At 49.6% G+C, this 14,028-nt stretch overlaps 1 protein-coding gene across 5 annotated transcripts in view; it reads right to left on the bottom strand.

The window, feature by feature from the left end:
- Positions 1–14,028, bottom strand: part of CSMD2 (CUB and Sushi multiple domains 2) — a 294,243-nt gene that overhangs the window by 7,311 nt on the left and 272,904 nt on the right. For all 5 annotated transcript variants that reach the window (XM_088067354.1, XM_088067353.1, XM_088067355.1 and 2 more), the window contains 9 exons: positions 12,958–13,137; positions 9,845–10,018; positions 8,653–8,826; positions 7,632–7,705; positions 6,245–6,356; positions 5,623–5,802; positions 3,699–3,764; positions 2,749–2,910; positions 455–567 (listed from right to left, as the gene is read on the bottom strand). In XM_088067354.1, the coding sequence (XP_087923480.1) occupies positions 455–567; positions 2,749–2,910; positions 3,699–3,764; positions 5,623–5,802; positions 6,245–6,356; positions 7,632–7,705; positions 8,653–8,826; positions 9,845–10,018; positions 12,958–13,137 (1,235 nt within the window). The remainder of the gene's footprint in view (positions 1–454; positions 568–2,748; positions 2,911–3,698; positions 3,765–5,622; positions 5,803–6,244; positions 6,357–7,631; positions 7,706–8,652; positions 8,827–9,844; positions 10,019–12,957; positions 13,138–14,028) is intronic.

Here is a 14,028-nt window from a genome sequence, read left to right as displayed (position 1 = left end):
GCACATTGATTTGATACAATTCCCCAGAAAATCCTGGCATTTTTTGAGGAGTTTCACTACCCAACAGCTGAAAATTCTCCTGTCTCAAAGGAAGGGCAGCCAAAAAAATCTTGATTGCAATAAATCGAGAGGACATTGCTGATTCCAGAGGGAGAGGGAAGAAGTGGCCACGGGTCAGTCAGATCCACTTTTTTTTCCAAGCTCCAGTGGATCCCTAAAGGGCTTTTGGGAAACTCCCAGACACAGGCAGAGGGTGAGGTGTTGGCTCCATTGGGGAAGATCAGCTCCACCTGGAATGCATCCCACTGGTTTTTCCTCCAGCATTACCTGGGAGATGATGGATTCCAAACCCCAGGGCAAAAAAACCAACTCCTAGCTCTGGGAATTATCCCTCAGCTCAGGGAAGGGAAATCCGGGCTGGGACAGCCGTGGGCAGGGGATTTTGTGCACTCACATGTCCATCCAGAGCCCATTTGTCGTTCCGGAACTTGTTGGCAAAGATCTCCAGCGGCCCCATGATCTGGTACACCTGGAGCAGCAGGTGCACGTCTTCCTTCTTATAAATCCCTGGAAAAGAAGGGATTTTGTTGGCTCTGGATCACTCTGGCTTGAAATAATTGAGTGGGAGGGCAGAGAAACCACATCAGGGTTTGAGTGGACACCAGCCCTGTCACTGGGATGCACTGGGAAACACAGACCAGGATATTGAAGATATTTTCCACATGGGAAAGGACTCAATTTCATATTTAATTAATATTCAGGTTCTGCTACTGGATCAGGAAGACCCTGGTGCTCCAGAAGGGCAGGGACATGGAACGCTCACGGAATCATGAGCTGGAAGCGACTCCCAAGGATCATCAAAGTCCAACTCGCATAACTTAATATTTTTTGCCAAAAGTTCCAAGTCCTACCTCAGGTGCCTCCAGGGATGGGCACTCCAAACCTCCCTGGGCAGTTCCAAGGCCTGACCACCCTTTCCATGCAGAAATTTTCCCTATTATCCAACCTGGCACAGGCTGAGGCTGTTTCTTCCTGGGAGCAGAGCCAGCCTGGCTGCCCTCTCCTGTCAGGGAATTGTGGGGAGCCCCCTGAGCCTCCTTTTCTCCAGGCTCCACCAGGAGTTCTCCAGACCCTTTCCCAGCTCCATTCCCTTCTCTGGACATGCTCCATGCTCCCTCAATGTCTTTCTGGCCATAAGTGACCAGAACTCGACACTGTAGGAATCAAGAAATGGAGAGACATTTCACTGTTCTCCAAAAATGTATCAATCCTATTTGCTATCGACAGAAAGGCTCCAAATATCCCTGGGTAAACCAGGATTTATAGAAAATTAAGTAGAAAGTAGTAAAATGTTTAATATGCCACTGAGATGAAAAATACAGATTTTAGAGGGGTTTAATACATGGAGTAAAGATGGAGGAAGAAAGGTGTGGTTTTTAGCTCTTCTTCCTCCTTCTTCTCCATGATCCTGCAGTTTTTGAGAGCACAAAGAGTGATTGGTTTAGAGTTAGTCGCAGTTTTAGTTATGTAAGTAGATATAGAAAACTTATTTGTTAAAATATAAGAACAATACACGTGTCTGTAGTTAATAGGGTAAAAATGGATATAAAAGTGAAGCAGCCACGTGGTTTGGGGCACTTTGTGCCATCAGAGCAAGATGAGCCAGGTTGTGGTGAATTAACTTGTGCAGAAAGTCTGGAGAGACCTGCCAAGTTCTGTAATAACATCCTAATAAACACAAGAAATGAGATTCCAACCAGCTCAGGAGTTTCCTTCAAACCCAGAGAGCTGGGATAAGCGGGACTCCCCACTTTGGGAGGATCCCAAAGGAGCTCAGCCCAAAGGGGACTGAGAAACCCAGGAGGAAAGAAAAATACAGAAGTACAGAAGAAGAGAGAGAAGAAGAAAAAGAATAAAAGAGGTTACAGACACAGCCCTGGAGGTGTGGCAGCAGTGCCAGCACAGGAGACAGTCCCTGCCCTGGTAGTGCCAATGCCACCCTGTCCCAAAGTGCCAATGCCACCCTGTCCCAAAGTGCCAATGCCACCCTTCCCAAAGTGCCAGTGCCAGCCTGTCCCAAAGTGCCAGTGCCACCCTTCCCAAAGTGCCAGTGCCACCCTGTCCCAAAGTGCCAGTGCCACCTGTCCCAAAGTGCCAATGCCACCCTGTCCCAAAGTGCCAGTGCCACCCTGTCCCAAAGTGCCAGTGCCACCCTTCCCAAAGTGCCAGTGCCACCCTGTCCCAAAGTGCCAGTGCCAGCCTGTCCCAAAGTGCCAATGCCACCCCTCCCAAAGTGCCAGTGCCACCCTGTCCCAAAGTGCCAGTGCCACCTGTCCCAAAGTGCCAGTGCCACCTGTCCCAAAGTGCCAGTGCCACCCTTCCCAAAGTGCCAGTGCCAGCCTGTCCCAAAGTGCCAGTGCCAGCCTGTCCCAAAGTGCCAGTGCCACCCTTCCCAAAGTGCCAGTGCCACCCTGTCCCAAAGTGCCAGTGCCACCTGTCCCAAAGTGCCAATGCCACCCTGTCCCAAAGTGCCAGTGCCAGCCTGTCCCAAAGTGCCAATGCCACCCTGTCCCAAAGTGCCAGTGCCACCCTGTCCCAAAGTGCCAGTGCCAGCCTGTCCCAAAGTGCCAATGCCAGCCTGTCCCAAAGTGCCAGTGCCACCCTGTCCCAAAGTGCCAGTGCCACCCTGTCCCAAAGTGCCAGTGCCACCCTTCCCAAAGTGCCAGTGCCACCCCTCCTGTCCCTCACCGGACACCTGGAGCTCCACCCCGCTGTGGTCGATCAAGGTGGCGTTGACCTTGCTGGTGGTGGGGTCGAAGCTGGTGACAGAGAGCATGGCTGGCTGCTTCTTCCCCAGGTACTCGTAGGAGCCTTTCCACAGGGAATTCCTCGAGAACACATCCGCAGGCACTGGAATTACAGCAATGGGAGACACAAAAAAAAGCCAGGAGCGTTTCCATTTTTCAGGGAAAGAAACAGAGCAGGATTTCTGCTCACTGACAAAAATTAAACTAATTTAAATTTATTTAGTTTTATTATAAATATATTAAATATGTTATAATGATAGTATATTATAAATATATTAATATTATGTATTATAGCATTTGTTATAAATTATGTATTATATTATTTAACATATAGTTATTATATTTATTTTACACTATGTAAATATAGTTAAATAAATATAAATATATAAATATAAAATAAATATAAATTAAATATATATTACATATTAAATAAATATTAACTATGTATTAATATATTAATTATATATTAATAAAGGAATATTATGTTTTATTATATTTAATATTTTTAATTGTATTTTAAATATCTTAAATCCCACCTGCTCTGTGGGTGCCATCACCATGGGTGAACACAAAGCCAAAACCAGTGCCTTTAATTTGGCTGTTGTGACCAAAAATTCAAGGCAATTTTTAAAAATGAACCAATCCCAAAAGAATTTAATTGGAAAAGTTAACTTAAATAAAAAAGTTCAACAGTACAAAATCCTGGAATGGCTGGAGTGCTCTGGGGAGGGTAGTGGGTGTTGATGCCCAGCTCCCATAGGGATCCTGCTGGCTCTCCAGGGAACAGGATGGGGTGTGTGGCAGTTTCCAGAGCGCCCAGGAATCCAGGAGGGTGGATGTGATGGGGTGCAGGGATGTATCCACGGGGATCAGCCCCCCATGGACCCCTACCTGAGACCTTGGCGAGTGGCGGCTCCCGTGCAGTGCCCACAGGCCTCCCGCTGGGACGGACATCGGCTGGGACAGAGGGGAAACTGGTGAATATTGAAGGCCCTGGCACTGTCCATCCCACAATTCCTGAGGCTGGAAAAGCCCTCCAAGGTCACGGAGTCCAAGCTGTACCCGGTGCCCACCTTGTTGCCCAGCCCAGAGCACTGAGTGCCACATCTGGGCCTTCCTTGGCAACTCCAAACCGCTCTGGGCAGCCCCTGCCAAGGCCTGGCCACCCTTTCCATGTAGAAATTTTTGCTAAAATCCAACCTCAATTCCCCTGGCCCAGCCTGAGGCCGTTCCCTCTCCTCCTGTCCCTGTTCCCTGGGAGCACAGCCCGACACCCCCGGCTGTCCCCTCCTGGCAGGGACTTGTGCAGAGCCACAAGATCTCCCCTGAGCCTCCTTTGCTCCAGGCTGAGCCCCTTTCCCAGCTCCCTCAGCCCCTCCTGGGGCTCCAGCCCCTTCCCAGCTCCATTCCCTGCCCTGGACACGCTCCGGCCCCTCCATATCCCAAATGGAGGAGCCCAGAACTGGACACAGCACTCGAGGTGTCCCTCACCAGGACAGGGGACAATCCCTTCTTCCCTGCTCCTGCTGGTCCATCCCTTGTTGGGAAGGTAGAATTAGAAAGAAATTATAAATATGACTCTTCAGCCAGAAAGGCTCAGGAAGAAATACAAATGAAAGCACGGTTTGAATAATTCAAAGAAACTGGGCTGGTATGCCAGAACATATTCTTCCCCCCAGTAAAACTAAGCTGAGACCCCTCTTCCCAGCCTTATAAAGAAAGGTCTGAAGGACCCTGAGATAACTAAAAATATGCAAAAGCAACGATTTCTATAGGTTGCACACAAATGTTACTGTATTAGTATACTTAGAAAGACTGGTTAGTGAAGGAATAGAATATTCATTGTATAGATTATATAAGTGATTGTAAAAGAGAGCTCTCTCTCTTGCTATGCCCTCTTGCTGCTCTCTTTCCTGCTCTTCTTTATCCCTTTTTTCCCCAGCTCTCTCACTTCTGTTCTGTTACTCTCTCTCTTAGCAATCTTAAGTCTTGAGCTCATGTATTCATATTTTACCCCCTTTTGTATTGTTCCCTCCAAGCCTGCTTTGAGCTCTATCTGCTGGCTCATAGCAGGCTCTCTCTCTCTCCCACGCCCTGAAATAAACTATCAACATCTCACTCGACTATAGAGGTCTCTGCCGTGTTTTGGACCGTCCAGCACCCCAAAAGCGTCTCTTACAATCCCGATCCAGGCCAGGTGTCACTAGCCATGTGGGCACACCTGGCTCACGTCCAGCTGCTGTCCCTCAGCACCCCCAGGTCCCTCTCTGCCTTTCAGCCCCTGTCCCCAGCCTGTCCTGCCTTTCCCTCTGCTCCAGTCCCAAGGGTCCAGGAGAGCCACAGGGCTCCATTTCAGTGGATCAGAATACGCGCCACATGCAAGACTGTAGCAGGTAAAATGTGGGGGAGATTTTTGACCTTTGCAGGTGCTTCTAGACCCAAAAACCTCCCGAGAACATCCCCAGGTGACTCATTAAAGAAAGACTGGAGGTGGCACTTGAGTGTTGGGTCACAGGTTGGACTTGATGACCTCAAAGGCCTTTTCCAACCTAATTCTGGGATTCTGCTGTGGAGACCAGTGGTGGAGACCCTCCCACCAAGTGAAAATCAGGCTGGGCTATCCCACAGCTTTAAAGGGAAAAAAGTCATGGCTGAAAACACCTCCCTCCTTCCTTGGAGTTCTGACCCCAGAACTGAATCTTGGGTTTATCTGTAGGTTAAAAACCACCTTTGAAGGAACTCAAGGCCCAGGATGTCTACAAGCTGAGACCCTGGGGAGGGTCTCAGAGCCCAGCTGGTCCTCCCAGCCCCTCACCCAGGCAGATGGGGGGTTTCCCTGTCCAGCTGCCGTCGGCTTTGCAGGTGCGGTGCTCGGAGCCCCCGGTGAGGTAGAAGCCACTCTGGCAGGAGTAGATCAAGGTGTAGCCCAGGGAGGGCAGGTCCAGGGCACCCACGTTGGCATGGGATGGGGTCTCAGGCTGCTTGCAGTGGTGGGCTGGAGGGGACAGGGAAAACAGCTGAGAGAAACCACCTGTGGTTTCACAGGGAGGGCAAAAAGCGATACCCTGACATCAACAGGGGACTGCTGATGAAACTCCTGGAAGAGTTTCTACACCACAGGGTAATTTTTCCCAGTTGGAGGAATTAATAAGGAGCTTCCCATGCTGGGTTTCTCTTCCTGGCTAAAGTTGAACCCGGCTCCAGCTTGATGAGCTGAAAATCAGGATTGGCCACCCCTACTTTTAAGGGAAAAAAGGCAAAACCAAAGGGTACTGAAGCACCCCTGAGCTCAGAACTGAGTGCCAGGTGTGGGTGCAGACTGAAAACTGCCTCTGCAATCTCATATTCTCCCTAAAATCCGATACATTTCCTCCAAGAATCCATTTTCCAGGGCCTGGCTGTGGTTCCCAGCTCCCTGTGCCATTGCCAGGACTCACGGACGCAGTCGGGCTGGACGCCGCTCCAGGTCAGGTTGGGCAGGCAGGTCCTGGTGGTGGAGCCCTGCAGGAGATATCCCTTCTGGCACCTGAAGAGCAGGATGCTTCCCACCTGTCCCAATGGGAGACGATCACTCAGCTTCCCAGGGATTGCCAGGCCTTCATTCCACGTGCTTCCAAAGAGGCCATTCCCGTGTCCCCACCCCTGCCAGGAGCAGCTCCACTCCCAGCCGAGCAAAAATCCCACTTACGGTGTCTCCAAATTAATTAAACCTAAAATTAATTCATTAAACCCCATACTAATTAGCAGGAAAATGGAAGGACCCACTCTGGCATCCCCTAGCACCCCCAGCAGGGAATGGGTGGGAACTCCCCAGGCAGTCACTGTGGGATTTTTGTCCCCATTCCAATGATTTTCTGCTGGATGAGAGCTGGGATTAGCAAAAGCACCTGCAGGATTTGGCCTGAAAATTAACAGAAATCAATGTGAACTGCAGCAATTATTAATTAGCACTGTAATTAATTTCAGATACAATGCACTGCTAATTAATGCTATGCAAACCTGCTTGGAGGGCTAGTGAAGCACATTGGGATGTCCTGCTCCCAGGAGGAGACAGGAATCCATGGAAGGACACATCAATCCGTGGGATGGCACATGAATCCATGAGAGGAGACATTAACTCATGGGAGGAGACAATAATCCATGGAAAGACATGAGAATCCATGGAAAAAGGACATGTGAATCCATGGGAGGAGACATTAATGCATGAGGGGAGACATGAATCCAAGGGAGAACATGTGAATCCATGGGATAACATGTGTATTCATGGGAGGAGACATTAATCCATGGGATGACACAAGAATCCATGGAAGGACACATGAATCCCATGGGATAACACATGGATCCGTGGTAGGAAACGTGAATCCATGACAGGAGGCATTAACTCATGGAAGGACACAGGAATCCATGGAAGGACACATTAATCTATGGGAGGAAATATGAATCCATGGGAGGACACAGGAATCCATGGGAGGACACAGGAATCCATGGGGTAACACAGGAATCCATGGGAGGACACAGGAATCCATGGGAGGACACAGGAATCCATGGGAGGACACAGGAATCCATGGGAGGACACAGGAATCCATGGGAGGACACAGGAATCCATGGGAGGACACAGGAATCCATGGGAAGACACAGGAATCCATCCATGGGATAACACAGGAATCCATGGGAGGACACATGAATCCATGGGATAACACAGGAATCCATGGGATAACACAGAAATCCACAGGAGGACACATGAATCCATGGGAAGACACAGGAATCCAGGCCAAGCACTGAGCAGAGCCGGTTTTGTGCCACACCCCTCTTCCATGGCCATACCTGGTATCCCTGGGAATTGTTCTGCATCCCAAAAAGAGGCACTCCTGGATCTGCACATGTTGTGAGGCTGGGATCTGTTAAAAACAGGGACAGGGATTTATGGGAGAACTCAGACCCCTCCAGGCTCCTGCTGCACCTCTGGAACACAAGCAGGATTTGGCTCTGAAGGAACACACGGCAACAAGGAAAAACACATGGATCTTCTTGTTCCTTAAATCCCTGCCTGCTGCAGCACAGAGGCACTTCATCCCCCAGGAGAATAACTGAGAACACTGTAAGAGATGGTCTGAAGTTTCCCTCATCTGCCTCACCACCATCGCAAGGACCGAGACCCTGAAGACCCCAGGGGACTTTGTGCAGGGGTTCTGGCCTACTCTGTACCTCACACCTGCTCCCCAGAGCAATGGATCTCACCACAGTAGCCCACAAATCTCCCCACCTTTTGGCCAACTGCCCCTTGCTTTGAAAGAGACCGTAGAAGTGACTTTTTTAAGTTACTTTTGAGAGAGATCTCCCCACAGAAGAGGACACTGGTGACCCCGTCTCGTCTGTTGGTAGCTATAACCCCCCCTTTTCTCTCTCTTTACCTCTCTCCCTCTCATCTATCACATAACCCATGATGTTGGCACTAAAATAAAGGTGCATTATTGCTGTTGTGATTTAAACTGAAGTCCCTTGGTGTCCTTTTTGCACTCTGAGATCAAACGAACCTCTCACGACTCCTGCTTGTGTTAGCGGATGGTGACAAACACATGCTGTGGATCAGGACAGCTCTTCCCACGTCCACGCCGTGCCCTCTGCTCCCAGGGGCCATCCTGATCTCCAAGGACCATGATGATCCCGTCTCTTCCCTGCCCTCTGCTCCCAGGGGCCATCCTGATCTCCAAGGACCATGATGATCCCGTCTCTTCCCTGCCCTTGCTCCCAGGGGCCATCCCCAGCTCCAAGGACCACAGGATTGGGATTGGAAGTAAGGTGAGCCCCCAAATCCTGCAGCTGTGCCCAGAGGGGTGCCCCTTACCGATGCAGCTGGGCTGGGTCCCGCTCCAGGTGCCATCGGACTGGCAGAACCTCCGTGCCGATCCCACGAGCACCAGCGGGGCCAGGCAGGAGAAGGACACGGACGAGCGGTAGGTGAAACCTCGGTCCTCCCGCCTGCCCTGGGCTGGGGTCCCCGGGTCCCCACAGAACACGGCTGCAACAACAAAGGGACAAGGACATGGCCACAGATCCCTCCAGGAATGTCACATCCCGTCCAGGTCTATCACAGCCCACCCAACTCCATGATTAACTCGGGAATCAGAAGGCGCTGCTGGCTGCATTCCTTGTAATTCTCTCCTTTTGGCCGTTAATTAACTTCCACCTTCTCCCCTGGATTTGCCTTTTTCCCCCCTCTTTTTTCTCCCATAATTGCACGGTGTCACTTTGTTCCTTGGGTCACTAATTATCCCAGATCCAGGGAAAGGATGGTGAGGAACGGTGAGGGGTTTGTGGGATTTAATATGAAAATGGATATTGTGCAGTGGAGAAGGAATTCAGAGGTGCCTTTAGCATCAGGAAATGTTTAATTCCCTTTTTTTTTTGGTGTTTGCTGTTGTATCAGACCCACCCAGCATTCACAAAACATTCCCAACTTCTGCTGCGACACAATGCCCTTTGCCAAAGGATTTTTTGGCAGTTCCAGGAGTCCTGATTGCAGGAGATTCGCTCACTGAGGGCAAACACCCAGTTTTGAGGATGTTTTGTAGGCAGGAACACAGAAAATGCCCAGATTTGGCCCAAATGTGGCCTCACCCCTCTGTCACAAGGGTGGAGTGACCACCATGTGTGTCCCTGGAGTGACCACCACGTGTGTCCCTGGAGTGACCACCTGTGCCCCTGGAGTGACCACCACGTGTGTCCCTGGAGTGACCACCTGTGTCCTTACAGGTGCCAAACCAAAGCTCCCAAATCACCAAGGCACGTGGGAGGTGGGGGAGCAGCCAGACTTTGTCTCCAGGCTCCTGAAACATGACCATGGCACCAAAAATTCCCACTCCAGCTGAAGGAAAACTTCACTTAGGAACAGGGCAGGAAGCACAGCAAGGTTCCTCTGAACCCTGAGCTGCTGAACCAGTGACAAAGAGGAAGAAAGTCGGGAAAAGCCCCAAAAACCTGGGTTTTAAGCAGAACTTGTTGATTCCTGGTGGGAAAGTGGGAAGCTGGCTACTCACGGAAGCACTGGGGGATCTCCCCGCTCCAGGAGCCGTTGCCCTCGCAGGTGAGCACGGCGGGCAGGGACAGCTGGTACCCCTCGAGGCAGGCGTAGCTGACACTGGAGCCCCAGCTGAAATCCGAGCCCACCACCTTCCCGTTGGGAATGGCCTGGGGAGCTCTGCAGGTGATGGCTGCAGGAAAAGGGGAAAAAGGGGAGAAGGGGAGAAGGGGGAGAAAGGGGGAGAAAGGGGGGAAAGGGGGGAAAGGGGAAAAAGGGGGGAAGGGGGAAAGGGGGGAAAGGGGGGGAAAGGGGGGAAAGGGGGAAAAAAAAGGGGGGAAAAAAGAGGGGGAAAAAAGGGGAAAAAAAGGGGGGAAAGAAAGGGGGGAAAAAAAGGGGGGGGAAAAAAAGGGGAGTAAAAAGGCGGGAAAAAAAGGCGGGAAAAAAGGGCGGGAAAAAAAGGCGGGAAAAAAAGGCGGGAAAAAAAAAAAAAGGGGGAAAAAAAAAGGGGAAAAAAAAAGGGGAAAAAAAAATGGGGAAAAAATGGGGGAAAAAAAAAGGGGAAAAAAAAAGGGGAAAAAAAAAGGGGAAAAAAAAAGGGGAAAAAAAAAGGGGAAAAAAAAAGGGGAAAAAAAAGGGGGGAAAAAAAAAGGGGGAAAAAAAAAGGGAAAAAAAAAAGGCAAAAAAAAAAAGTAAAGGAAAAAAGGAAAAAATAGGGGGAAAAAAAAGAGGGAAAAAAAAAGAGGGGGAAAAAAAAGGGGAAAAAAAAAAGGGGGAAAAAAAAAAGGCGGGAAAAAAAAGGCGGGAAAAAAAAGGGGAGAAAAAGGGGGGGAAAAAAAAGGGGGAAAAAAAGGGGGGGAAAAAAAGGGGGGGAAAAAGGGGGGAAAAAGGGGGGGGAAAAAAAGGGGAGAAAAAAAGGGGGAAAAAAAAGGGGGAAAAAAAAAGGGGGAAAAAAAAAGGGGGAAAAAAAAGGGGGGAAAAAGGGGGGGGGAAAAAAAGGGGGGAAAAAAAGGGGGAAAAAAAAGGGGGAAAAAAAAAAAAGGGGGAAAAAAAAGGGGGAAAAAAAAGGGGGGAAAAGGGGGGAAAAAAAAGGGGGGAAAAAAAGGGGGGGAAAAAAAAAAAAGGGGGAAAAAAATGGGAAATGGGGGAAAAAAAAAGGGGGAAAAAAAAGGGGGAAAAAAAAAGGGGAAAAAAAAGGGGGAAAATAAAAGGGGAAAAAAAAAAAGGGGGGAGAAAAGGGGGGGAAAAAGAGGGGGAAAAAAAGGCGGGAAAAAATTCCTGAGGGGGGGAAAAAGGCGGGGAAAAAAGGGGGGGAAAAAGGGGGGGAAAAAAGGGGGGGAAAAAAGGGGGGGAAAAAGGGGAAAAAAAAAAGGGGAAAAAAAAAGGGGGAAGAAAAAGGGGGAAGAAAAAGGGGGAAAAAAAAAAGGGGGAAAAAAAAGGGGGAAAAAAAAGGGGGAAAAAAAGGGGAAAAAAAGGGGGAAAAAAGGGAAAAAAAAGGGGGAAAAAAGGGGGAAAAAAAAAGGGGGGAAAAAAAGCGGGAAAAAAAAGGCGGGAAAAAAAAAGGGCGGGAAAAAAAAAGGCGGGAAAAAAAGGGGGGGAAAAAAAAAAGGCGGGAAAAAAAAGGGGGAAAAAAAAAGGGTTGGAAAAAAAAAGGGGGGGAGAAAGGGGGAGAAAGGGGAGAAGAAGGGGGAGAAAGGGGGAGAAAGGGGGAGAAAGGGAGAGAAAGGGGGAGAAAGGGGGAGAAAGGGGGAGAAAGAAAGGGAAAAAAGGAAAAAAGGAAAAAGGGGGGAAAAGGGGGAAAGGGAAAAAAGGGAAGGAAAAAAAAGGGAAAAAAGGAACAAAAAGGTAAAAAGGGAAAAAAAAGGGGAAAAGGGAAAAAAGGGAAAAAGGAAAAGCAGGGTTGGGTCTCTCCACCTCTTAAATTATTTCCATTAACAAGCGAATTCTGTGTAGGAGCAAAGTCACCTCCTGCTCTCTACGAGCATCTCCCAGGATTGGCACAAAGTAGGGTCAAACCCATTGAAGTTTGGAGTTAAATCCCAAATCACAAAATATCTGTGAGAAGGGATCCATGAGGATCATCCAGTCCAACCCCTGGCCCCGCACAGACAATCCCAAAATCCCACCCTGTGTATCCCTGAGACCATTGTCCAAATATTCCTTGAGATCTTGGGGCTGTGCCCATTCCCTGGGGAGCCTGTTCAGTGCCCCACCACCCTCTGGAGGAAGAATTCTTTCCTAAACATCTCTAAAAATCTGATTTTGGAGTCAATGCTCGTTCTCAGCTGAAGGTAAAAATCTGCCCTGACATGGTGTGAAAACTCATCCCAGATTTCCCCAAAGATTCACACATTTTGGACAACCTGACTGAGGCTCAGATGAGCAGCTGAAGCCACAACCTGTCAGGTTTTCACCCACTCTGGGGTGTTTTGAGATGACATTTTTGCAGCACTCCGCTTTTCAGCTCAGAGGAGCTAAACTCGTGCCTCCAAATGAGACTCTTGGCCACATTCTGGATCATTCCTGCAGCATTTGCACAGTGCAGAGAATGAAAAAGGAGAGGAAAAATTGTTCTTTACAGCCCCTGAAGGAGCTGGAGTGCATTTGAACGTTTTTATGTGGTCTGTGTTTATATCAGTGCCGAGACAGGTGAATTTTCCAGACTCTTGAAGGAGTACAGAAATGCTGCCACACGTCTTATCTGCACTGGGGTGTGAGCAAAGGAGATCCAGCCTGCCCAGCCACTGCTTTCTTGTTTCCCTTTTCTATCTCTGAGCCACAGGAACCATCTCAGAATAATGAAAAGACTCGCAGGGAACATTTTTCAGATGTTCCTGGGTGATGCCAGCAAAGCATCTGCTGGCAAAACACAATATTTCATCCCAGTTTGATGCGAGTTTTTGTGTAAAATCACTTTTACTTCCTGGGCTTTGCTCCTTCTCTAGCACAAGGAGAAGAGCAACTCCCACCTCCCTCCCAGGCACAGACTGATAGCCCTGAAGACATCAAGGCCTTCCCTGAAAAATGCCATGAGTTTGGATGGAATGAGGGAGCAGAGGAATGCCCAGCCAGACTTCCAGGGAAACTGTGGCCTGCAAAACTTGTCTCCTGCAGCATGTCCAGGATTGCTACCTTTGCAGACAGGTTTGGTGCCGTTCCAGGTGCGGTCTCTGGTGCAGGTGAGAGCAGCTGCCCTGTCTGACTCCATCATGAAGCCGGGAGTGCACTGGAACACCACGGATTTGTTGTAGGTGAAGTCGCTGCCCAGCCTGAGCCCATTGGCTGGCACGCCGGGGTCTCCACAGTTGATCACTGCCAAGCAAGGGAAAAAGGAGAATTTCTGGCAGCTGGAACTGTGCCTGTGATGGTCCTGAGCGGGACTGAACCAGTTAAATGTGGAACAGGTTTGTAGCAGGGAGGATGTGGATCCAGCCAGAGCTTAATGGCTCATTAAGGCCTTGCAAGGAGCTGGATTAACAGTCATTAAACATTAAAGCAAACTCGGGTCAAACCTGGGTGAAGGGAAGGCAGTTTGCCTACAGCACTCCCCACTTAGCCCAGTTACTGCCTCTGATGTAAATCCACCCTTGCCAGCACCCCCATTCCAGCCCTTCCCGAGGGTCCCTGAGCTCACACACATCCCTGCCCCAGGAATGGAACACTCAGGAGCAGACCCTCCAGCTCGGCCAACATCCACCCCCAAAATTATTCCAGAGCTCCCCCCATCCAGCTGGAAAAAGACAACCCTGGAGCAAGATTTTTCCATTAGGTCCCGGCAGAATTCCCAGGCTGAGTCGCTGCTGGTGCCAGGCCAAGCTTTACCAGAGTTTCTCAGGGTGCCATGGTGTGTTGGTGCCTCAGGATTTCAGCTTTTCTGTTTTTCATACATTTGTAACCCTGCAGTTCTTTAGTGTGTAACTCCAAACTCCACACACAGTGTGAGCTGCTGCTTTCCCATTTGGGTCAGACACAGCAATTCCTCTCCAGGCCTGGCAATCAAGGACACCTCACTGCCTCAGGCTCTGAGAGATGGAAACAAAAGGGAGTTGGGGGCAGCAAACTTGGGGTGAATGACTTCATTACCTGAAGCTGGAATTGGGAGATTCACCCCAATATGGAAATGGCCCAAACTTATAAAAGTGTGAAACCCCTGACCCGTGGTCCATTTTGGGTGCAGCCCCTGGGGGGCTTTGTCTGCCTGAA

Source organism: Pseudopodoces humilis, chromosome 27 (assembly GCF_049639895.1).
Source record: "Pseudopodoces humilis isolate 2021_Gansu_Grassland_sample_001 chromosome 27, ASM4963989v1, whole genome shotgun sequence".
In the NCBI taxonomy this organism is placed as follows: domain Eukaryota; kingdom Metazoa; phylum Chordata; class Aves; order Passeriformes; family Paridae; genus Pseudopodoces; species Pseudopodoces humilis.
The sequence above is the reverse complement of the archived record's forward strand: the minus strand, read 5'-3'. Positions and strand labels throughout refer to the sequence as shown.